At 47.8% G+C, this 23,939-nt stretch overlaps 9 protein-coding genes across 9 annotated transcripts; 1 reads left to right on the top strand and 8 right to left on the bottom strand.

The window, feature by feature from the left end:
* Positions 1-458: 458 nt before the first annotated feature.
* On the bottom strand, positions 459-1,524 carry PFICI_13841 (uncharacterized protein; the record flags this gene model as incomplete). The annotated part of the gene is made up of 2 exons (XM_007842422.1): positions 459-1,234; positions 1,440-1,524. The coding sequence occupies 2 exons, from the start codon at positions 1,522-1,524 to the stop codon at positions 459-461; spliced, it is 861 nt and encodes a 286-aa protein (XP_007840613.1).
* A 561-nt stretch (positions 1,525-2,085) lies between these two features.
* PFICI_13840 (uncharacterized protein) lies at positions 2,086-3,752 on the bottom strand (the record flags this gene model as incomplete). Its single annotated transcript, XM_007842421.1, has 4 exons — positions 2,086-2,709; positions 2,764-3,483; positions 3,548-3,604; positions 3,669-3,752. 4 exons carry the CDS (start codon positions 3,750-3,752, stop codon positions 2,086-2,088), a joined length of 1,485 nt encoding a protein of 494 aa, XP_007840612.1.
* A 1,862-nt stretch (positions 3,753-5,614) lies between these two features.
* Positions 5,615-7,150, bottom strand: PFICI_13839 (uncharacterized protein; the record flags this gene model as incomplete). The annotated part of the gene is made up of 1 exon (XM_007842420.1): positions 5,615-7,150. The coding sequence occupies one exon, from the start codon at positions 7,148-7,150 to the stop codon at positions 5,615-5,617; it is 1,536 nt and encodes a 511-aa protein (XP_007840611.1).
* Positions 7,151-8,695: 1,545 nt separating this feature from the next.
* PFICI_13838 (uncharacterized protein) lies at positions 8,696-9,735 on the bottom strand (the record flags this gene model as incomplete). The annotated part of the gene is made up of 2 exons (XM_007842419.1): positions 8,696-8,939; positions 8,999-9,735. The coding sequence occupies 2 exons, from the start codon at positions 9,733-9,735 to the stop codon at positions 8,696-8,698; spliced, it is 981 nt and encodes a 326-aa protein (XP_007840610.1).
* Positions 9,736-10,806: 1,071 nt separating this feature from the next.
* Positions 10,807-11,439, bottom strand: PFICI_13837 (uncharacterized protein; the record flags this gene model as incomplete). Its single annotated transcript, XM_007842418.1, has 3 exons — positions 10,807-10,981; positions 11,062-11,236; positions 11,388-11,439. The coding sequence occupies 3 exons, from the start codon at positions 11,437-11,439 to the stop codon at positions 10,807-10,809; spliced, it is 402 nt and encodes a 133-aa protein (XP_007840609.1).
* A 1,090-nt stretch (positions 11,440-12,529) lies between these two features.
* On the bottom strand, positions 12,530-13,788 carry PFICI_13836 (uncharacterized protein; the record flags this gene model as incomplete). The annotated part of the gene is made up of 4 exons (XM_007842417.1): positions 12,530-12,914; positions 12,971-13,365; positions 13,441-13,533; positions 13,594-13,788. The coding sequence occupies 4 exons, from the start codon at positions 13,786-13,788 to the stop codon at positions 12,530-12,532; spliced, it is 1,068 nt and encodes a 355-aa protein (XP_007840608.1).
* Positions 13,789-14,908: 1,120 nt separating this feature from the next.
* PFICI_13835 (uncharacterized protein) lies at positions 14,909-16,628 on the bottom strand (the record flags this gene model as incomplete). The annotated part of the gene is made up of 3 exons (XM_007842416.1): positions 14,909-14,982; positions 15,047-15,747; positions 15,841-16,628. 3 exons carry the CDS (start codon positions 16,626-16,628, stop codon positions 14,909-14,911), a joined length of 1,563 nt encoding a protein of 520 aa, XP_007840607.1.
* A 1,068-nt stretch (positions 16,629-17,696) lies between these two features.
* Positions 17,697-18,713, bottom strand: PFICI_13834 (uncharacterized protein; the record flags this gene model as incomplete). The annotated part of the gene is made up of 1 exon (XM_007842415.1): positions 17,697-18,713. One exon carries the CDS (start codon positions 18,711-18,713, stop codon positions 17,697-17,699), a length of 1,017 nt encoding a protein of 338 aa, XP_007840606.1.
* Positions 18,714-20,599: 1,886 nt separating this feature from the next.
* Positions 20,600-22,332, top strand: PFICI_13833 (Carboxypeptidase S1; the record flags this gene model as incomplete). Its single annotated transcript, XM_007842414.1, has 6 exons — positions 20,600-20,867; positions 20,932-21,029; positions 21,085-21,235; positions 21,292-21,891; positions 21,945-22,211; positions 22,268-22,332. The coding sequence occupies 6 exons, from the start codon at positions 20,600-20,602 to the stop codon at positions 22,330-22,332; spliced, it is 1,449 nt and encodes a 482-aa protein (XP_007840605.1).
* Positions 22,333-23,939: the final 1,607 nt, after the last annotated feature.

Raw genomic sequence — 23,939 nt, 5'->3', positions numbered from 1 at the left:
TCGTTGGGCGATCTGATGACTTGACGTGCGCATGGGCTATGAATGAATACTCTTCCATCGGGCCTTTCTCTCTAATTGACTCGGACTGCCGGACACGAAATGCTTTTCCAGGATACGGCTTTCATGTCTTTCAGGTCACTATGACTTAGATCAAGTCAGCCTAGGAACGACGATTACAAAACCAACCAATGGGTGAAACTAATTTAGGTTCACAAAATCTATCGAGGCAATGATATATTGGTGTAATGCTGGCATGACGTTCTTGAGAATCGGCTTGGTTGATTCCTCGAGGTAAATGCCTATCGAGTCTACTAACGTCTATATCTATATGTCATATTGTGACCTGGCAGCTCTTTCCGTAGGCAACGACTCTGCAGCGCGCGATGGTAATCTAGCTATCAAGAATCTTCGTGACAGTCCAAGACATGCCTTTTGGCACCATTCATGATCTGCCTATTCTACAACTTCTCCGTATCAGTAGTGCTCTTGGTCTGCTCCTGAAGAACCTCTCGCAGCCACATGACCAGCGCCGCCGTCCACTCTTTGGAGACAGGCACGTAGTGACCGCCGGGATGCACAATGACTCTTGTCCGATCTTGCCGACACTTTTCGGCAAGACCACGGCTCCGGTCCTCGTCCACTACGGTGTCGAGGCCGCCGATAAAGTGCAGCGTGGGGGTCTGAATGCCAGCCTCGGCACCGGATCCGCCACCCTCGTACATCCACTCGAGGTCCTCGTCACGGGCCACAAAGCCCGAGTAGACAACGGCAAAACGCAGAGCCTGGCCGCCGTTGGCCTCGCGCAGTTTGGTGGCCCACGAGTCCTCGGCCGCCAGAGCCTGCGGAATAGGTCGCGCCTCTGCCTCGAGGGCCGCGGCCACGAGCGCGGCCATGGCGCCGCCCTGGGAGAAACCAATGACGCCGTCGACGCCGCCATTTTCCTTGATGGTCTCGGCGACGCGGTGCATGCCGTCGTCGAACCCGCGGTACGACCCCGTGGCCTCATCGCGGCGGAACCAGCCCCAGTTGTCCGTCTGCTCCTCGTCCATGTCCTCGAGGGACTTGCCCTCGGGCGGCTGGTAGCCCGGGATATCAGACGGCTTGAGGCGATGCGGGCCCGTGGGGTAGATGAGTTTAGGCTGCAAGTTGAGAGAACCCGGGCCCAGCGCCTTGGTCAGAAGTTTGTTTAGGGCTCCCGTCTTGTTGCGGAACAGGGGGCCAGATTGTGTGTAACCTAGCACATGAGAGTTAGCAATTCAAGAGTGTACCATTCTATTTCGTAGCAGCTTGGTAATCAGTTCGCGAGATGGGGCCTAGTGTTGGAACGAGAGGATTAAATGATTACGATAAAAGACTGCGCAAGTAATGATAAACTTGAAATGTGAAATGTCACGTGCAGTTATATCATCCCTGAGTTTTGCGTTGAGTACTTATCTTACCGTGAAGCATCAAGATCTTGAGTTCCTTCTTGTCCGTTGGCTTGGCTGCGCCTTTCGCGCTGCCATTCTGAACAGGGGCCGACATCTGGCTAGTGCAGTAATTCAGCGCTGAAGGGAATCTGAAGCGAATAAGTGAATGGGACGATGAAAATGAGCGACGAAATGTGCTTTGAAAGAGTAACATGAAGAAGGAGAAATTGTAATCATGTGAGATGAGTAATGTTGGATTATTCTGTTCCAAACAGCCCCAGATTCGGCCGTGAGGCGATTTCCCCGGCGAGCCCGATTCGTAAAGGTCTTGAATACCGGCTCCACCAGTCATCGGCGCCGGAGGTGGATTGATTATCAATACAACCATGAATCAGAACATTGATACAATTCCACGTTGAAACTACAGTAGGTTTCGCAGGATACTCGCCGAGGAAGAGCTTCAGATTTTCAAGTCATCTGCGGTGGAAACACTTGGAAAAACGTAGGGTTCACGATGATGCAATCCAGTTCTATGGCATGGGTGTTTGTCCCATGATCTACTGGTAATATACACGCTGCAATCAATGAGCAGACTTGCAAATCGCCATCATTATACCCATTTCCCATTCGTGATTACTCCCTAATGCCTGGGTCGCTGGGTGACAAGCAGCCTGAATTATGCCTTGATCTTCTTGCTCTTCTTGTCTTTGCTACCCTTGCCTTGGGCGCCGGGCTGGATCCGCGCCATCATCTCCTCCTTTGTAATGAGATGATCAACACGCTCCAAAAGTCCGAGCAGGTCCTTCATATTGTGGCTCCATTCATTCAAGACGTCATCCACATCGCGGGGCTTGGCAAAAGTGACCAATTGAGCCGGTCGGTCGATACGTGCGTAAATGGTCTTTGAGCAGACGAGCTCAGAGATGTACTTCTCCGTCTCCTCTGCCGTCAAATCCAGCAGTTGTGTAAGGCGCTTCATACCGATGCGGGTATAGTACTTGGCAATGACCCGGACATTGTGCTCAATGACGCGCTTTCGCAAATCTTGCCATCGCTCGTGTGCCTTATCATTGCCTGAACCCGGCTTGTTGTCAAAGATGTCGGTTGAGCACAAGTGAGGGCCGTAGAGCTTGGCAATTTCGGGCCAGCGCATAAGCTCGTGTACAGTAAAGTGCTTCAATAGCTTGTTGTCGTCGTCAATCTTCTCGTTGCGGGGGTCGCGGCAGATACGTTGCAACAGATCGTGCTGCTCATTATCGTGAGGAGCGAGGATAACAAAGTAGATGATTCTTTGGAGGGTCTGCGATGCAATGTCAATTGGAGTTCTTGGTAGAGCGCGCAATGTCAGACTTACAGGAAGTAGCTTCTTGGGGTCCTCCTCTACCGCCTCAGTGTCCAAGACCTGTCTGTAGTGCTTGCAAACGTCGAGATACTTGCCGTCGTGCTTGGCCAGGATGATTTGCTGTTCGTAGTAGCGAAGCTTGAGATCGGTCGTGTCATCCTCCTTCTCTTCAGGCACCTCCTCACCACGCTTCAGCTTCTCCTCTCGTGCCTTCTTCTCCTTCTCCAGTTGCTCCGGGGTCTTCTTGGGTTTTCTGGCGAGGAATCTGGTGCTGATCTTGCGGCTGAGAATGCCAGCCTGCGTCCAGTCGTCGTTCTCGATGCAGAGAGCCACTTGTGCGAGGATGAATTCAGTCTTCTCTCGTCTGTCCATTGATCCAAAGGTCTCGACCTGAAGTTCGCAGAGAATGTCTGCGGCGGCCTTGAGATCGCCTTGTTGCTTCTTGATATCGGAGAGAATCTTGGTCACGCGAGCGCGCTCCACCTCGACAAAGATCTTGCCTTCAGTAACTGTTCTTAGGGTCTCGATAACGGAAAGCTTGATCTCGAGGTTGGGGGTGTCGTCAAGGAAGGTCATGACGGTCTGGACCATTTTGGTGACTGCTTGCTTGAGCTGACTGTGCTTCTTTGAGAGGATCAGGATTTGATCGTTCAGCAGACTCCAGTTCCCGGCATCCTTGCATAGTGTGCATATTGCGATGAGTACTCGAGATGTCGATGCGAGATCCGATGCCTGTAAAGATGAGAATCAGTCTCCTGGACGGGCAGTGGCGGAGTCAGGGCGAGCTGGCGCTTACCTGTCGGGTCTGCTTCTCCAGTACTGTGAGTTTCTCAACAGCGGCGTTGAGGTCATTCTGAAACTAGGGTCAGTACTGTTTCGATTATGGCGACAGCGGTAGGCTGCAATGGGAAGCATACCTTGGCCAGCTTCTCAGCCTCGGGGATCTGTTTGTCAGCCTCTTTGGAGAAGTCCTTCTCGGGCTTCAAAGCTGCGTCCGCCATGGTGGATGATGTGATTAATGTCGACGGTACTGATCGCTTTGATGTTCAATGACGTCCCCAGAGAGTTTCAATGTCCGAGGCTGAAAAGGGCGACTGTTGGTAAGAGCTTGGGAAAGTGAATGTTTGGGTTGGTATTGACGTTGAGCTTGTGACGGGTGATGATGGAGCTGCCACCGGTGGATTGGCCCCCCAGTAAGGCGACGAAAGCTCAGGCTGCCTACAGCTGGTTCGTTGGCCTGTGCGCTAAGCTGTAAGTGTACGTACATGGGCACTGAGCGGGCCAATCGATAAGGGACCCACTATCTATACATTAACCTTCTGTCATCCCAGGCAGTGCCGCCAGAGCATCCAGACCCTAGAGTATACACGGCAGTTGCAACCAAATTGTGGCATATCAATTTTGACAGACATATTTCTTTTGAGAAAATAAATGAAATCCAAATCTATGTAAGCGTCGAGGAGGTGTGCATGTACTCCAGCGGTCCCTTTTTTTTTTTTTTTTTTTTTTTTTTTGTCAAGGTTCGATCATGACGACCAGAGTCACCAGACTATTTGTAGTACAGGTTTCAGATGTTCATAACTCCATATCGACTCGGCTGGGCTTTCATCTCATGATATCCTGTCTGCATGTGTGTGATATAAGTCCCGATGAAAAGAACAATGTGGCATGGGTGGACTTTGCCCAGAACTTGTTTCTCCCTCCCTCTCTCTGTCTCTCTGTCATCCATTGAAGAACTTGACAATCTTCATTCTCTTTATTGTATTTATTTCGAAGGAATTCTTGCTTGAAAACAATCCCAAAAAAAAAAATCGCTTAACATTGTCCACTTGACTTACCAAGCGAGTATCCACCAAACAGAGACACACTTACGAATGGCAAAAAATGGCATTGCCCAATTTGTCGATGCGATTTATGCACCAAGATACTCGAAAGCGAAGGCGACGTGAGAATTTCATACGCGGGTTGCTCCAAGGTGCAAACAATTATGGTACATTTGGTGTCTAAGCATCGGAAGATGCTAGGAACCTTCCGCGCAGAGATGTTATGGAGGGGGATTGGCATGGTGATCCCAAAGCAAGGCGTGGTAGCTACTGGTTTGGACGGTGCCGGTCATGCCAAGAGACCATGTTAATTGATGTTATTTGTATCTCTTTAATATTGCCCAAGTACTCCCCAACCACTATTATTGCCAGACATTTATTACACTGTATTCGTCAGGTCAATAGCTCTTGCTACAACGTGACTCTTTCATACCTCTAATATTCTATGACACATTCACCAATTCACAATCACGTCGATCATATCGAGTTTGCGTACACCCTAACAGGGCCTACTTCTGCTTTGCACATTTCACTGATCTCTGGTGACATGTGTTCCTAAATCAAAATCAATTTGCTATAAAAGCAATGTACAAATACCTGCCAAACGCCGTGTTCTTGATGCTACCCTGTCACCTCATCCCTCGAAATATGCCGTTACATCTCTGCGACATATCTGCGGCATCTCAGTGGCGATATTACAATCACCCTGGACCAAATTCTCAAACCATACACCATTCTCAGGAGCGCTTCATCCCTTCCCTTCTTGATGATCCCTTTATGGTACTCGCTTATACAGACTGGAGACCAATAAATATACTAATCCTTTGATGAAGGACTCAAAGCATGTACAATAACGACCATTCTAGTGTGAAGTCAGTAAACCCAAACCATGAATGTATGAAGCAAATGATTGGGGGACTCACAACCAAAAGCAAAATAGTAACAGAGAAGAACCAAATCAACAAAATGAACAAATGCAGAATACTTTCTCGTCGACTCCAAAAAAGTGCTCCCGAAGATACCATGCCAAAGATCCCTCCTTAGTCGAAGGAGAGGGACGGCTTGTCGGACCTCATGTCTGGGGCGCAAGGATCGACGCCGTAGTACACATAGACCTGTGCCCAGTTGCCCAGAGGCGACTCCGGGTCCAATCGCGCTGAACGACGGCGCTCCTCAATAAGCTTCTTGGCCGATGCGGCCTGACAGCGGTAGGAACCAAAGCGCCACTCCAGTCGTCGGCGGCCATGCTCCTCGTTCAAGACTCTGACGTTCTCAACCTCGAATTGAAAATTTCCCGTAAAGAGCCAGTCCAGATCCTTTTGCGAGATGATATCGGATGGACCCTCGATGTGAAGCACACGGCACTCCGGACCTTGAGGCTGGCTTGCGGTGCGGATGCGGTTGTAACGGACCACGGGAACATATTCGTTGACCACGAACTCGCCCCTGGCTGCGCGGGAGTGGAGCTCCCTGGCACCGCGCGCATCGAAGAAGACCAGCTTTGCGGCATAGCTGGAATGGCCTGACTGGGGATCGGGAGGATTTACGTAGCAGGCATAAACTTTGCCGCAATCGTGAATGGCACTGAGAAGCTGCTTGTATTCAAGCTCGGGCTGCAGATTGAGATTTGTAATCCACAGAGCACAAGACTTTGCTTCCGGGATGTCTGCCGACTGGTTACCTGGCAGCCTTGGATTGCCCTTGTAGTTGGTCGAGTTGTAGAAGGTCGGGCGATTCATCTCAGCAGGGGGCTGGAAGTGGCTGGCCGAAGACGATCCTTGCGCGAGCTTCATGGCTGGAGGACGGCTCATCGGGATGAAATCCACCGCAAGTGGCCTCAGAGAGGAAGTCTTGTTCGAGCCGGGAAAGCCAGGATTTGGTATTACGAAACGCCGACAATTGCTCGATGGATCTGCTGGACTTTTTATTTGCAGCCCACGAAACTGTTCCTCGACTTCTGTCAGTCGAAGGCGGCCAGTGTTGCGGTCAGGATAAAGCCCAGGAAGTTCATGACTGGGAGCATGGACAAGCCCTTCTTGATGGCTGTGGCCGACTGGAGCATTTTCATGGTCTTGACTTCCAGACCCTCTTCGTGACAAGACACTGGTGACATAGGTCGAATGACTATGCTCACGGCGATGTCCCCGGTCCCACATATTTTCATCGTTGGATTCCGCCAACGAGGAAAAAGACATGGTGGCCCGGTGCGTGTTTATAGGAGGGAACTTCCCAGACGAGGTTAGACGAGTCGAACAACTCTTGGGCTGCGAAGCAGAATCGATCTGATTGACCCCGTTGAGACCGGCAAGTCTAGCAATTGAGCGATCCGGCAGCTGGGAGGAGGGGCGGCTAGGAATGTGCATGGTAGTCTGTCTGTCATTCTGACTGACCATGACAGGCGATGGATCGCTCCTCGGCTCGTTGTTGTAAGGCTGGATGGATCCGTTGATTAGGAATCCTATAGAAGCACGTGAGCCAGACTGCCTGGCGGAGGGATGCTGATGGCCCCCCAAGAGAGAGAAGTAGTCCTTGGAGTGGTTCTCGGACGATTTGTTTGAAAGTGGTTGTCCAGGCATACTGGATCAACTGGAAAGAAGCCAAGGAATCGAAAAGGTGATGGAAGATATCTATCTATATAGTGTTTTGATTAGTCTTCTATCTATTTTTTCGGGATGATATTGAAGAAGAAAAGGAGAAATAGAAAGACGACTTCAAATTATAAAGGGTGCGGTAAGGATGGAAGAAAAATTGAGAGAGAAAAACTTCCAAACTGACCTTGAGGGTGCTCGGGTATAAATAGTGTTTGAACTTGGAAGGCAGCCACTTTGCCTGCTACCTTGGAGGATAGATGACCTTTCTCCGAGATTTCTTGTAGACGTTGAAAAAGTGTTTTGCGTCCGATACAAGGTTTTATTGAGTGTTGCCGAGGAACTTTTGCCACACCTGTGTGCTTAAGGTGCTTGTAGCCAGGTCTGGTTCAAATATCGCTGTTGGGTGGGATTAGAGCAACGCGCAAGAAGGGTGCCCGTAGAGTTGGTACAGCTGAAAGAAAAGAAAAACTTCAAGAAGGGGAAGGCAGAAGGTGTACCGAGTGGTTTAGGTTTTGCCAAAGCGGTTGTAAAAGATGAAGTATAACAAAGAGGCGCCGCCTGGGAGCGCCAATTGTATGTCGAACCCAAGGTAGGGTGGAAAGTTTAAGTAAACAATAAGCCACCAGGAGAATGCGAGATGCGATGGAGGAAAGATGAATATGGGATGATGCAGAATGACTTGAGGCAAGATCAACTGATAGATGGGTGGGATGGGGGGAGAAGAGCCAGGACCTGAGAGCTGGGAGATGTGGGTGTGAAAGTAGGAGCTGCGACAAATAAAGGCGTTGTGTATGGAGGGATGTCACGCCGTGCAAAGCCGCATCTGGGTGTGAAAAGAAAGGAATGGGATAGATAGACACCCTAAAAAATGTAAGTTGACTTACTAGACTTGCGAGACGTATTGGTATTGGCGTTGAGATTGAACGTGATGGCTGGTACGCAGCGCACCGATGGAAGCGGCGTCGCAGAATGATTTGAATGGGTTGGATGGAAGAGCGTCTCGAGGTGAACAATCAGGAGTCAGTCGTCTGTTAAATAAACCTACCATTCAGTGTGGTGGAGGAAATCGAGCGTCGTTCAGGCCGGATTTTTGAACGCGTCGGGACAAACGCGAGGTTGTGACTACAATGCTAGTGGTGGTGATGCCCACGGCAACCAAGCACTTGCGGCCTTGGGTGGAATTGCGACGGAGCAACCAGATGTTGCTCAACCAGGAGGACTTCTTGTTGGTCGAGCTCTAGCATCGGGCTGATATGGATTCACTCTTTTGCAACTGAGAGCAGACCAGTGTCCATGAACTCTCTCCTTGGTATCCAAATTCAGTTGTTTGCATGGTGGAAATGATTCATTTTAGCCATAAAGAACGCTGTCATTTATTTTGGGTGGTGTGAGGACTGCGCCAACGCAAGTCGCAACTCCAATCCCATGGAATAAGTGTTGTCATCTTGGGATTTAATACTACCAAGTATGCCTATCGATGCCAAGAATTCAATGCTCAATCCCTGGCACCCTCAGAGCCTGTCCAGCTGTTTACTCAAAACGAATATCGCGATTTGTTGATCTCTCTTCCCTTCGCGACCAGTCATCTCGTCTAGGATATCTCTCCACTCTTGGGGTTGCCTCCGAAACCTTGAGAGGAGCATCTCTGTAAGACATGCCATGGATGGCCTGCTTGGCTGCCTGTGCCTGCTCAGCAGTGCTAAAGTCGACAAAGCAAAAGTTGCGTCGGCCCTCACCCTCCTCGCGAGGGCTCACTCTCTTGCTGACTCCGTCGCTATTACTCGAGTTAGTGAGACCAAACTATTTGGTGCGCGGCTGTGAATTGATACATACACTTCAAAGTCCTTGAAGATATCCCTGATTTCCACCTCGTTCTCTGCTTGGTCCAGCATTCGAGGCAGACCACCAACGTAGAGCTGACGACCCTCCTCCTGGGCCTTGGAAACCTGGTAGTGCTTCATGGTGTCGTTGGGGCCATTCAGTCCCGAGAGTCTGCCAGCCGAGGCGCCTGCTGAGCCCGACTTGTCCCAAGTGCCCCAGCGGTTGTAGCTTGAGCTGTTTCCCTCTTCACGGGGCCACTGAGCAGCACGGCGGACGTTGCCCTTTGGCTGGCAGGGACGGCACTTGACGGCACGGTCAAACAAGGGCAGACCCTCGAGCTTCTCCATGGCCGAATCAGCAGTCTCCTTTTCAGCAAACTCGATGAAGCAGTAGCCAGGGTTGCGACCGGTGAAGGGGTCGATGGAGATGTGGACCTTTTCGAACTTGGGGAAGCCATTGTTTGTGAGGAAAAGCTCAATATCATCAGGAGTAGTGCTGTAGAGCAGGTTGCCGAGATAGATTCGGCGGCCCTCAGTAATGGCAGCGGCCGTCTCTGGGGAGTCCTCCTGCTGGCGCTGTGGCCGGTGAACCTTTAGGTCATCGGGTCGGCTGCGCTCAGCTTGGGAGACATTAGGGTTCCGCTGAGGGCGTTGTCCATCACGGTTCTCACGGTTGTTGTAGTTGTTGCGCCGGGGCTGGGCGTCGGGGTCCACAGGGGCCCTAACTCTCCAGTTTGCCGAATCAGACATGTTGGGTAGTCCAAATATGAGAATTGAATGACCTTGTGGAGATTATGGTGATCCGCGAGAACAAATGTGAGCAGACAGACAGACAGAGTGAACCCGAATCCAAAAAAGTCACTGGACAGATCTCAAGTCTTCCCAAGCTTGGCCGCCGCCGTTGGCATTTGGCGCAGCCCGCAGGGTTTTTCGCTAGTGCCTGCGTGTGGTGAGCTTGACCCTTTTTGGCCCAAGCTTCATATGCTCCTGCAAGGGGCCGCCGAGGTGCCTTTGATGATGACAGACTGTAGAGAAATTTGGTATCTTTGTATTCTTTTGTTAAAATACCACGGCCTTGAAAACGTTACTTTTGATTGAAGAATACTTGGATACAGTCTCAATCCCAAAGGTTCCGCCAAATGATCCTGTTCATGCTTGATTCCTACGTGTGTACCCTTTATGCTTAGAAGAACCATCGCAGTGGTGGGGGAGTGCCGAGCTTGAAAATGTACCATGGCCGTTGGTCAGCTCTGCCCCACCACCATATGCCTCATTATACTACCTAGTATCACGACTTGATTCAACTGCCGAGTTGCGGATGTAAGTTTTCGATTTCATGATGCAGCTGTCTGGACATTTGCAATCATTGAAGATACAATTGCATCTGTGGATTCAAGAATTCATTCCGAGCCTTTGTCTTTGGGGATTATCCCTACATGCTCACTGAAACCGACACCTTTCATCCCAAGGACTTTGCGTACAACCCTCAAGAAGAATGAGGCATAAGAAGGCGAAAGGAAAGTACCGAGGCAGGCAGAACACGGATGGTTCGTCAGATATCGCAGAGAAGAAAAAAAAGCGAGAGGAAAATAGGGAGATCAATTGTGGTAAAAGCGCAAAGGAAAGGGGAGAGAAAAGACACACCAAAAACAATTGAGAGGGGAAAAGTATTAAGAAGGACGAGAAATGTGCGTGTCTGGCGCTAATTATCATTATCATTGTCATTCATTTTTTCATCTTATTCATCGTCGTCGTCCAAGAGCCTGCCCACATGGGTGCTTCCCCCAGCCCAAGAACAAAAACTCCAATATTTCTTGCCGTCTACAAGGGGCCGGCGTAGAACCGCTCGTAAATGAGTTCCGACGGCACGAACTCGTCGCCTTCGGTGACAGCAAAAAGCTGCCAATTCTCCTCCATTGCCTGGAGGATGGCATTACGTGCGTCGGGCACGTAGTTGTGCATGACGCGGACTGGCCAACTGTCAATATTGGCGTCGCTACGGTCAACCAAAACTATCAGCAGGATGTCCAGTGGATCGTTGCAGCCATGGGAGAAAAATAGTGAGGGCGAACTGACAAGTCCTTGCGAACGATTTCGCGGACTTCGTGGCGGAACGCCTTGTATTCGGCATTGCCGAGGAATTCCTTAATGCCAGTGTACTGATGGTTATCGAGGATCCTGTCCACGACCCTCATGGCCACAGTGACCTTGAGGTAAAGCCGCTGCGGGCGGCGCACAGAGCTTAGTTCTGCTGTCAGAGACAGGTTAGCAAGACTATCCTTTGAGAAAATATTCACGTAAAGATCATATAAAGGTAAATTGAAAGGAAGAGAACGTCTTTCGAAAACGAGAGAATGTCTTTCAGAAAATGAAGCAGATTAAAGAAAAAGAGATATACTTACCAGGCTGCGACACTTGCTGCTGGCCAATATGGTTGGCGGCGGGGGCAGACATTGTGGTGGTGGTGGTGATGATGGAAATGGTGATGTTCGCGGCGGCGGTAGTGAATTATCGATTGAGTGATTCACTAACTATTTGAATGTACACCAGCTGAAGAAAAGGAAGAAAGGTCAGGCAAGCCGCAATATTGACTGCAATAAGTGCTTTGTCCACCACCGTCTACTGATTGCAGTCAGCCTGACTGGCAAGCTTGGGGATAGCTTCGTTTTCATCTCAAGTATACTTGATCCTCTTACCTAATTGGCCAGCCGCGCAGTTTGTACACTGGCGACTCGTTCTGACCCACTTAATTACCCTTATACGAAGGTGGTCTGGTTAAAAATACTACGGGCAGCGGGCGTTTGCACCTTTTGCTTGTGCCTGGCTGGATTCTGCCATTGCAGCTGGCAAGTGTAAACATGCATGGTACTTGGATTGGTCATCGGTGACTGTCTTGCGACAATCCTCTATTCACTGGGGAAAGTGTTGAACAAAGGTGTGGCAGGCGCAATTCATATCATAATTGGGACAGTGACTTTCATCTGACTCTTGATCTGTACTGTCATATGAGTTTACAAAGGTATGAGTATGACTAGATCTGTGAGTATTAGTTTACGTGTTGATATTAACAGCATGAATGTCCCCGAAACTACGTGAATATGTAGAAGGTAAATGAGCAGAGGCCTACGTGTGTCGTGATGTGGAACAAAGATCCCATCGCGCAGCTAATGGATGGTTTACGCTGGGCACAAACAGAATCGACAGGACCCAAAGGACGCGGTGTATGACTACGATATAGGCCGCAGGACCTTCAATATATGAATTACCACTTGCCCTAGGTACTATGCAAGAAATTTTGTACTGCTGGGAACAAAAGTCACACGAAGGGGAAAAGGAAAGGCAGTAATGGAAATGGATACTTTGAGTTGACCACCTTTGGGATGGAGGCATACGCAAGCCGACACAGGCCGTCCTCCAAATTTCCAGTTACTTGCGTTATGACCAGAAGAGAAACGTTTGCTTAGCATGCCAAGTCAAAGTATGGAATGACTAGTATTTATTTGGATTGAATTGACAAAGGTGCTTCAGATTGTTCCTTTTCAAGTCACTTTGTGGGACTTTCGACGTCCGACTTTTGTCTAACATGGACAGGCACCGACTTGCCCGCACCGAGCTCAAAATTCTGATCGTCTCCCTCAACGAGCGTGTTATCGCTGACGAATACCCCGCGACTCTCGCGCCTCCGTTTGCGGTTCTCGCTGGACCCGTAATTTTCGTAGCCCCGAGAAGACTGGCGGTTCCCAGATCCAGAGCTACCAAAGGCAGACGAGAGGTACTTTGAAGCCAGCGGGCGCAGCGTGGGTATGCACGCGCAAGTGACGCCAGACGCGACCTCTGCTATGGACCAACACAGCAGAGAGGCTGCGTCATATGTCATGTCTGCAGTCTTCTTCAAGGCAAACATGCGCAGTGACGATATCAAGCAGGTGCTGGCCATGTGTCAGTCCTGGGATATTAATCGGAAGCCAAGTCGTGAGAGACTCACAAGAAACCTAGACAAAAGACACCCCGTAGAATCAACTTGGGTTTCTTTTTCAAATTCAAGTTCCATACGACTGGAATCGGTAGAATTAAAATGATGACATCGGTTGCCAAATTTCCGGCAGATGTCATCCATATTCCATATGTTTCGGGGAGAGTCATGCATTTGGCATCAATGTTTGGGTCCCAGTTGCCCGCGATAGGGACGCAATTGACGAGAATGAGAATGACTTGACCTATCGACCATGCCATCACGAGGACGCCGACAAGACTGTATATAATTTTGAGCTTTGTTATATCCTTGACGACACGGTAATACTGAAAAAAGAACATGGATTTCGTCGCACACAGGCAAAGGTTGTACAGCAAAACGCCTGCCCAATTTGCCTGGAATAGCAGCTGTTAGCGACCCAATGGCCAAAAAAAAAAAAAAAAACTCAATTGTGAGAGGACTCGAACCCTATTAAACGCAACAATCCCGTCTGGTTGAGGCAAGTCCCATATATGGGCGCCAGCACCGTATCGCACTTGCACGCACTCTGTAATACCGAGCGCGAACATGAGGGTCTATAATTAGAGTAGTTAGTGAACGCTGCTATAATTTGGTTAGATACCAAGAAAACATACCCAAGCCAACATTGTAAGGTAATCATCTATCCATAATTGACCAATAATGAACTTGCGAGTATAGATCCTGCCCACCGTTGCAGGAGTTGCAATCAAGAAGCAAACTATCACAGTGACAATGACAATGTACCCCTGATTGTTATGCGCCACCATGCCCAGCGTGGAGGGGTCAGGTATGGTAATTGGCGGAGCCATCAGGGGAACTTAGACAGATGATTGTCACCAGATTGTTTAGGGTAAGCAGAGTTCAAGAGTAAAACAATTCTTGGCAGTGAAGAATGGAACATTGTTGATATATACCAAGAAGATGGACACTGGGGAGTCCTGGAACGAACCATCTGCACAAGCAATTAATTCCCAACTTCGCATTTGGCGCACGCGCAGTCATTGGGATTAACCGATGTGCTCATGCGCTCATATATATCTCTGCATAAAGAGTTTGACATGTTCGTCGCTACCCGGTCGAAAAATCAACCATTGGTTCGGTTGCTTCGACCGAGCTTGCTCGGACCCCCGAGAGTTCTAGGTGGGTACACCGCGGTGCACAACAACGGGTAGCAATTCAGTGTATCGTACCCAAGCGAAGGGGTCCTCCGGGCGGGGAAAGGGTTCGCAGCCGTGTGCTGTGATTGTGCGATCCGGGGTTCAGAACAGGGGGGCAGGAAGGTTGCATACAGCAACCCGGGTAAACTTGGAAGACGTGATTGAAAGGCCATAGCGCAAACCACTGGGGCAGATACCGAGATGGCTATTGGTGGATCAGAACCTTGAGCATCTAGAACGCGTCACTTGCTGCAGTAAGCGAATAAGCATATGAAAGATCCCGTGCTAATAATCGTGAGTATGTCCTGAACAGTACGCGGGCCGGGCACTACCGGCGTCGGGTCGCACAGCAAACTGAGAAAAGAAAGCGACATCAGTCACACAGGTTTCCTCTTGATAGATGATAGAGAAAGACGTTGATTATTAGCAGGAAGTCGAAATTCAACTCGACTCGGACAGAGACGCTCCAAGTGCAGCTGGAAGTCAAAGCTTAGAGTCGACCGTTGAATCTCGCAAAATCACTTGTTGAGATATGGCAACCAGTAATTCGGTCGGAATAATCATTGCATCAGAGTATTAAAATGGCACTATTGCCGCCTGCGCGAATATTTCTTCAAGTTCTTCCGCTTTGACTTTTTCCATGTCGCTTCAAAACGAATTGATATACTCGCGAATCTGCCCTCGCGCATTCAACGTTGTTCATGTAGTGAAAACGTCTGCCGAATGCTTAATGAGATTGATGATAAAGAGTCGAGTAGGAAGGTAGCATACCCTATTGAAACCTGATTCTGGATTCTGAAATCTGTGTGAAGCCCGGCCATTCTTGTATCCGTGCCACATAAACCCCTTTGGATTGTCAGTTAATGAGCCCGCCATCACAATTCGCATAGGACCTCTCCACAGCACATACCTGCAACCTGCCAACGCTCCCCGATGAGACTCAATAATCTCACGATATCCAAAAGCCACCGTCCCGAGTCTGACTCTGGGTTCTCAAGCACGAACCATTCGCACTCCCCAGCGGCTTGGAACAGGCAGTGACTGATGAATGGATTTGGAAAATGTGGCGACTGTGATGTTTCCGTGGTGTCAAGTATCTGTCTCACAAGCCGTGAGACGCTCTCTGTAACTTCTAGGATACCCTGTATGGCAAGTCGTTGCAGCTCAGCTTCATCGGCTGACCGGTGTGTAGTAGAGTCGTACCTCTCGTTGCAGGCGTAGATATTATACAGCACAAGGCGAGCGCTGAAAGCCAACGATTGTGCAGTGAATATCGACGAGTCTGGTGAAAGTGTAACTGCTGCGTGCTGTGTTACATGCAGAGTAAATGCCGATAAAGCCAAGTGTAGCTGGTTGGCTTCAGTTACCCGAGAGACGGTATCCATGTCACGGTCATCTCGATGATGGATAACGCGTCCTAACAAATGGGCTGCTTGGCACACGTTTGCGAATGAACCCAGTGTAATGTTGGCGGACAGCGAGGTAGAGAATACGGACTCGTTGCTACCAATTGATCCTTCGTCCCACACCGTTCCCGTGCACGGGAGAATCTCTCCCATGTGGGGATTGGGTGTCGCGAGCGCTGCTGATCGCATCTCCTGATTGACAAAACTGGCGCACCATTAGTATTGCCCTTATTATGGCGCAATAAATAGGACGTTGATCATGTTTAGTACTTGCCGGTCAAGCATGATGACTGCCCACCATGCCCTGCGCTCTTCCTCTCGACCCGTCCATGTTCCAGAGTCCTTGAAAAGCTGAGGTGCTTCTTTGGGATTGTGAAAACCCATCATGGTACCGAGGCGCGCTGCATGCCCAATGGTCAGGTATGCAGCAGGGTAAATGGCGTGGAGAGTCTCATAAGTTGCAATCAGGATTACGGATTGGAGGAGTGACATGTCCGGCAGGAATAATATCTCTGCCCGAGCAAGATTCTCCTTTACCAACAAGTATGTCGGGCAGATGGGATTACTTAACCCTTGGTCACTGAAATACAGCGATTCAATCAAGAGCCTCATGCAATGAAACAAAAGGGCAAGGTTGGAGCTGTGAGGGGTGATATTGCGTCTCTGAATATTTTGCCTGACCACTTTCTTGCTGAGAATTGGTAACCATGGGTGAATACGGGCAAAATATTCCTCGCAGACCGATATCTTATCATCCTCCAGGATAGGTGTGACGTTTGCTGGACCTGATACCCTTGGGTCAAAGCTGAGGCGGCTGGTTGGCGGAAGTGGTCTGATACAAGCCTCTGGGTCCAGGAAATACAACACTGGGAATTTGTTGGCAGGAACGGAATCAGGAGATGCTGTGCAAAATTCGGAAAGGCCGGACCTGTAACCCCCAGATGGTAACGACTGGAAAGAATCGCTCACATCGGCTTGTCCGGATGGCACCGTTTGTCCTCTAGGCACGTCGCCCGCTCCGTCATCGTTGGTACCCAGGGCTCGTGAGGGATACACGCATTGCTTTTCAAGTCGTGTACACTGCATTTGGTGCGGACATTTCAGCGGACATTGTAGCGGACTCTATGGCTTCAATAGGCGCAGAATCACTGACCAGCGAGCATGATGGCAATTCCCGCAAACATTTCCGTTTCAAGCGTCTGATGTTTTGGAAATTAGAATCGGGCCTCGAATTGGGGGAATGGAATATACAAAGGATGTGGTATACTTGCCTGCACATTTTACAGGAGAAGCGTGCTTTTCCCGCGGATCCGGTGCCGTCCATTATCCTGAATTTTCTGTTTGGGAAGGTCTTTTTGATATCTGAGTTCTGTCTCTGTATGTTCTTATTCGCCAATGAGCTCGTCAGAATTGGAATTCTCGTGGAAGTCAACTCTTACGCCATGGAAGCACACCAAGTACGTCAAGCAGTGAATAATAAGCGATGTACCACGTCTGTGCCCACTCTTCACTGTAACAGCAAATCAAGTACTAGTGGAGCTGACTTTTGATTTGGTCCCGCCCGCGCTGCGAGGAAGTCCGCTGAAAGTCTACTCATTGTCCGCTCGCCGTCCGCTCTTCGTCCACTCCTCGTCCGCTCCTTGGCCAAGCCTGTCACGGATCTGCGCGTAATGACGCAGAGCTACGCTTACCACCTGATTGCCCAATTGCGGATGATTCGAGGGAACCCGACAAGGGATTTGAGTTGGAAATTGAGAAAAAAAAAATGCCTGAAGCAGGCAAGTGATTGCATCACCGAGGGTTCTGGGGTACGTGCGTCTGCAGGTTCAGAAAACAGTACTCTGTAGATTGATGCTGCGTGACCGAGTACAGTACGGTAGACGGAGGGGGCTCGGGAGCTATGGCTTGTAGGCCTAGCCACCTGCAAGGGCTACTAGTCCCTCCCTGGCGTTGCAAATTAGAGTACATACATGCCCTAGGTATGTACATATGTATAGGATCTGGCTGACGAAAATCAATGGGATATTGATTTGGAGGTTAAACAGAGTTGTGCGAGTTTGAAAGAATGTACATTCATTGAATTTGAAATTGCTAATGTTTTTTTTTGGTACATTTATGATGCAAAAGCCTGGCGTTTCCGTGATAGTTTGCACATCAAGGGGCCGACAAGCCAGTCATCTCCAAGCTCAACTTCCATAACCTCTCTTCACTCTCTGTATCGTAGTTGTAGGGAGCATATCCATCATCAATAGCGTTGGTCTCGTTTTCAGACTGGGTAGCAACCCGGCAGCTCGACAGATATCTGCCACCATGTCCCTCCCACACCTTTCCAGCGGCTGCCCACACTGTAGTAGCAGCACCTTGCGCCGGGGATTGCATCTGTTTCATTGTTTCCTTGTCCTTCTTCCACTCTTCTAGTTGCTGTGGTGTTGCATATCCTTGTAGACCCGTCCAGATCCCACCGGGATTGAGGCAAAGGGCGTGCACGCCGCGGGGGCCATAGGCGCGATCAATGTAGTTGGACAGCCAGTTCAGAGCTGTCTTGGACTGACCGTAGGCGCGGTACGGGTCATAACTATGAGTCAGATTGATATCGCTGAAATCGACCGAGGAGAACCGATGTGAGGACGAAGAGACGTTGACGACTCGCGAGTTGAAAGTGCTTGAAGACGACGCCATCAGACTGGGCAGTAGCAAAATAGTCAGGGCAAAGTGCGCGAGATAGTTTACTGCAAACTGGCGCTCAAATCCGTCCATGGTCAACGTTCTGGGACACGCCATGATACCTGCGTTGTTGATGAGCACATTAAGTCGGGTGGTCCGGCTGAGAAAGTCGTCAGCAGCTTTTCTCACAGACTCCAGTGAGTCCATGTCCATCTCGATGACCCCTATTGATCCCCTTCCATTAATGCTGCTCGTAATGTCTTGCACGGTGGCCTCAGCCTTGTCCATGGAACGAGCCGTGATAAAGACGTGGGCCCCGGTAGCGTAGAGGGCTCGGGCGGTCTCGACTCCGATGCCAGATGTTCCACCGGTCAGGAGGACGACCTTGTCAGTCCAAGTGCCAAGCAGGTCATTATCTTTGACAATTCCAAGCGCTGTTGGCCGCTGATCGCCAGGGCCCTTGGGCTCACTGAATAGCTTAGCGTATGGGTTGAGTTGATCTTTCATGTTGAACTGAGTACGCAAGTCGCAGGCTTGTATTTAAGCAAAATGTCGGTCTCTTGTGAGATCTCAATAAACCACAATGAGTACGTAAATACCGAAAAGGGGAACTGAATCTCGAAATGAAGCTCCGTCAGGGAACCGAAAATATGCCCACGTTGCAACACCGGTGATATCAATGTCAAGATATCGATGAAAAAGGGCAAATGGTTTTCTTGGACAGACTTTTGTCGGAATACTAGTATTTATCTACATAATTGCAGTATGATGGGACTTGATATGGCCATTCTGGCCAGAGCGGACTATGCGGACTCTTCGAGCGGCCTTTTGAGTTCACATGCGGGAAGATGCTGCAAAGAAAGAGAGTACAATGAAGTCCGCCCTTTCCTTGCTCGCTAACCGTCCATGATTGGAGGCTTTGCCTGGAGAGTGAAATTGGCAATGCCTAAAAACTGACAAAATATTCCGTTCACAGACGTACTCCCCCGGTTGCACGCCTCTCTGCCGACGACGGGCATGCCGTCAAGTTATTCCGCGCCGTGAGTATTGCAACGGCTATTAGCGACGCGTACGAGGACTACGATTGGCTGCTGATCAATGGCGACGGGCTTTGGAACAAGTTCGCCTATATGGTGGCCGACACGGTTAAGGCCCCTGGGCCGACCTGTGTCCGGAATAGTGGTTTTGAGGAGACATGGGAGGTGAGTTGTCTTTTATTATGGTTTTCATTTCCTTTGATCTCCTGTCGGCTATTGTTTCTGAGAGCTCTTCTGTCTTTTCTCCTCTGAACAACAGTATATAATCACCAGACAAATGCTGAAAAAATTGTTACTCACCTGTCTTAAAAACCTACAGGACATTCACTTCCATCAGCCCGACATATTGGGATAGAATATCAATTACAGTCATAATATGGCAATCTGGTCTTTCTTTTATTCGCATTACCAGTTCCCAAAAAAAAAAAAAAAAAAAGAGTGAAAAAAATCGATTGTATTTTGGTGTGCGGGCAGTCATCAGGCCAAGCAGATTGGAAGCTAGGTATCAACTGAGAAGCCCAAGTAGTGTACACAACAGGGTGTTTCATCTTGTGGATCTTATGGGTCTATCACTTTTCATCTTCTTATTCTCTGTCGTTTCTTGGCAAAGAATATAGAGATTATTATAGTGACCGCTGTTTATGATGCCGTCATTGTCGTTTTGATTGACTTGACTTTCGGTTTAGTTGGTGACTGGAAATTGTGGGGGCGGACGGCCCAAGGTAGAAAGTCGCGCCAAGAGTCTCAACAAACAGTAGTAGTTGCGGGGGACAAGATACAGGGATCAACGGGCTGCTTTTTGGACAAATGATGATATGAAGAAAGTGCAATTGATGAGTCGTAAAAATGGAAGCAGTTTCCGCAGCTAATACCTAGCTACAGAATACCACGTAGATGCGAGTCATATCGATTAATATTCTCTTGAGGAAGGCGGCAGTACACCATGACCGCTAGACACGGCGGCGCTTCGCCTGAACCGGCAGTTGATACTGGGCGCAATCAGGGCCAGACCTGCCCTGGTAGCGCTGCGGATCGGTCCACCTGCCTAAAATGGTAAGCAGGACTATACCTACCTGACATCGCGGGAAACTTTGATGGTGCAACCAATTTGAGTCAGTGGATTCGCCGCATCTTTTTTGGCGGTCTACCGTGGTCCGACTATTCTCGGAATACCTGGTTGGTCATATGCAAAAGAAGCTTATTTCCCTCGCTGCCTGGGGTCTTGTTCTAATAAAAGGCTCGAGTGCTTCTTGGCGCCCCCGATTGAGAACGCCAAGTCGGTTTGCACTTGCTTGGCTTTCTTGTCCTCTGTTTGTCTTCAACCAAAGGATCCATAAGAGAGACGATATTATAGCCATGGCCAACGTCAAATCACTTGCAACATGGCTCCTCGCCGGGCTCTCGGCAGGCATCGCCCTCGCCGCTCCTTCAGCCTCATCGTCGTTCAAGATTGACAAGCGATACGTCGAGGTGCGCGATGATATCACGTACAATGTCTTTGAGCATGCGGCAACGGGCACCAAGATGTCCTTTGTCAACAACTCGGGCATCTGTGAGACCACGCCTGGTGTCAATCAGTACTCGGGTTATCTTACCGTCGGTACCAACATGAACATGTGGTTCTGTGAGTCAAGATATTCTCTCCAGTCTTTTGAAGTTTTATGACTGGCTGCTAATCATCCTGACAGGGTTCTTCGAGGCTCGCAACAATGCCAGCACAGCACCTCTTGCCACTTGGTTCAACGGTGGACCAGGTTGCAGTTCCATGATTGGATTATTCCAAGAGGTAAACAGCAAGAAATTATGCAATAGTATACGCATGTACTGATAAAACTTCCCAGAATGGACCTTGCCAATTCTACAATGGCGCTTCGACTCCATCGCTCAACCCATACAGCTTCAATGAGTATGCCAACATGATCTACGTGGATCAGCCAATCGGCACAGGCTTCTCGTACGGCACCGATACTGTCACCTCGACTGTGACCGCAGGTATGTCACATCAATCATCTGCCAGTCGGGAATATGCACTAACGCCGCAACCATAGCTCCCTTTGTCTGGAAATTCCTCCAGGCCTTCCTTACCCAGTTCCCTCAATACGAGAGTCGCGACTTTGGCATCTTCACTGAAAGCTATGGCGGTCATTACGGCCCCGAGTTTGCCAACTACATTGAGACCCAAAACAAGGCCATTGACAGCGGCAGTCTCGATGGCGAGAAGATCAACCTTGTTGCTCTTGGCATCAACAATGGTCTCTACGATGAGTCAATTCAGTACAAGGCCGATATCGAGTTTGCATACAACAACACCTACCGCCAACTCATCACTGCTGCTCAGTACAAGTCGCTCAACACGGCCTACACGTCCAAGTGCAAGCCATTGGTCGATGAATGCACTGGACTCACTGGCAACGATGCATACTGCGAGAAGGCATACAATACTTGCGATGCAGACATTGATGAGGTTATCTACTCCAGCGCCAACTTTGATCCATACGATGTCCGCGCCGCTAGAAATGACCCCAACCCTCCCGAGACTTATGCGACATATCTCGCTCGTGCCGATGTAAAGAAGGCAATCGGAGCCGCCACGACTTATCAGGAGTGTCCTAACAGTGTCAACTCCAAGTTCTTTACTACTGGTGACTGTAAGTCAACATCTACGCAAGCTCTGATTCATAACGCTAATTATCTTCACCAGACCCTCGCTCGCTAGTGTCAACCCTCTCCACGGTTGTCCAGTCGGGTATTCGTGTCCTGACTTGGGCTGGTGATGCCGACTTTATTTGCAACTGGTTTGGCAATCTCGACGTTGCGAATGCTCTCACCTACTCGGGATCCACCGAGTTCAAGGCCAAGGCGCTTGAGGCCTACACCGTCGACGGGACCGAGATGGGTCAGTTCAAGTCTGTTGACAACCTCAGCTTTATTCGTGTTTACGGAGCTGGTCATGAAGTTCCTTACTACCGTGAGTTATCTCTTTTTGCATTGTGGATGAAAACATTGCTGATATGAATCATGCAGAGCCCAAGCTTGCACTCCAGGCATTCACGCAAACGATGAAGGGACAGGCTGTGTCATCAACCTAAGAAATGCACGGTCGAGTCGCCAAACCTTGTCAAATTGAGCTTTGACTAGACCTGTACCTGAACAGACTATTCAGTCAACGTTGACTTGACTACTTCATGATCCGCAGCTCCCTCTCTCTTCTTCAATGTGTACATAGCATAGGAAATCAAGTATATAAGTTGCCTACGTTGGTCAATCCCTCCATATCTATAAATGCCAAGTTGAAAGCATTGGCCTATAGTGAACCCCCGCCTCAACAATCGCACCTCGGAATGGCCTCCCGTATCCTCGGTACTGCACGGAAGAGAGAGGCCACGACCGGTCGGGGGTCAAAATTAATATGGAAGGGTTAAAATAAATTTTTTACCGGGGGGTCAAAAGTTAACGCCATAAGCGCCACAGATATTATAAAAAATACGTAAGCATATATAATTATTATTTTATTTTATATATATGCGCGATTTTTTTTAAGGCCTTAATAATAATATATTAAAATACCGTAAAAATATGCTTAGCATACGCGGAAAACTTCCGAATTATTATATAATAACAAATCCGAATACGAACTATTTTTATAGAAAAATTTTCGATTTATCGCGTATATATATTTAAAATATTTTAGCTATAATCGGAAAATTAAAAATTATAAATAAATATTAGGAATATACTTAATAAAATATCGGAATAAAAAGGATTTCGCAAAAAGCTAATAAGTTATTAAAAATTTATTAGAAAAAAATAAAAGGAAATATAATAAATATTAATATATATTAGGAATATATTAAATAAAAATACGGAATAAAAGCAAATTCGCGGAAAACGATTAAAATATTTAATATAATAATAAAATAAATAAAAAATAATTATATATTAAATTATTAATCGATTAAATTTTTTATAAATATATATTTACTATATATATTTTATTTATTTTTTTTATTTAAATAATATTCCGAATTAATTATATTGCATTTATTTACCTATATTAATGCTAAAATTTTTATTTATATTTATTTTATACCTAATATCTGCTAATATTATATTATATATATCTTTTAGATATTTTTCGCCTTTAATATCTTATTCGCTTTTTCGTTTATCCCCTTTACCGTCTTTTCCTTTAAATTATAAATAATAGCAAAAGCATTAAAATCGATTATATATTTAATATATTTAATATTAGCTTAGCATTATCGATAAGCTACCTAACCTAATTACGTATTAGCTAAAATAAAAGGTTTTAATTTAAGCATTAGGATTTAATTTAATAAATATTAAATTTAAATTACGTTTAGCGTATATTTAGCATTTGCTAATTATATTTTTAGGATTTTATTCGCGAATAAAATATAATTATTTTAGCAAATTTACGTTTTAAAGTTATTATCGATAAATTTTAAAACTATTACGCCGTTCCGGATTATTTTTATACTTTATTTATTAATATTTGCTATTTTATTTATAATAATAATTTTGGTTTACGTTTAAAATCCCCGTTTTAGCAAATTATTAAAGCCTTTACGAAAATTAAAAATTAAATAAATCGAAAATATTTTAAAATTATATTCGATTTATATTAATAATAATTTAAATTAGCTTTTATATTCGGAATAAATATTCGTTTAGC

Source organism: Pestalotiopsis fici, assembly GCF_000516985.1.
Source record: "Pestalotiopsis fici W106-1 unplaced genomic scaffold PFICI_Scf_12, whole genome shotgun sequence".
NCBI lineage: Eukaryota > Fungi > Ascomycota > Sordariomycetes > Amphisphaeriales > Sporocadaceae > Pestalotiopsis > Pestalotiopsis fici.
This window is presented reverse-complemented; position numbering and strand designations above follow the sequence as displayed.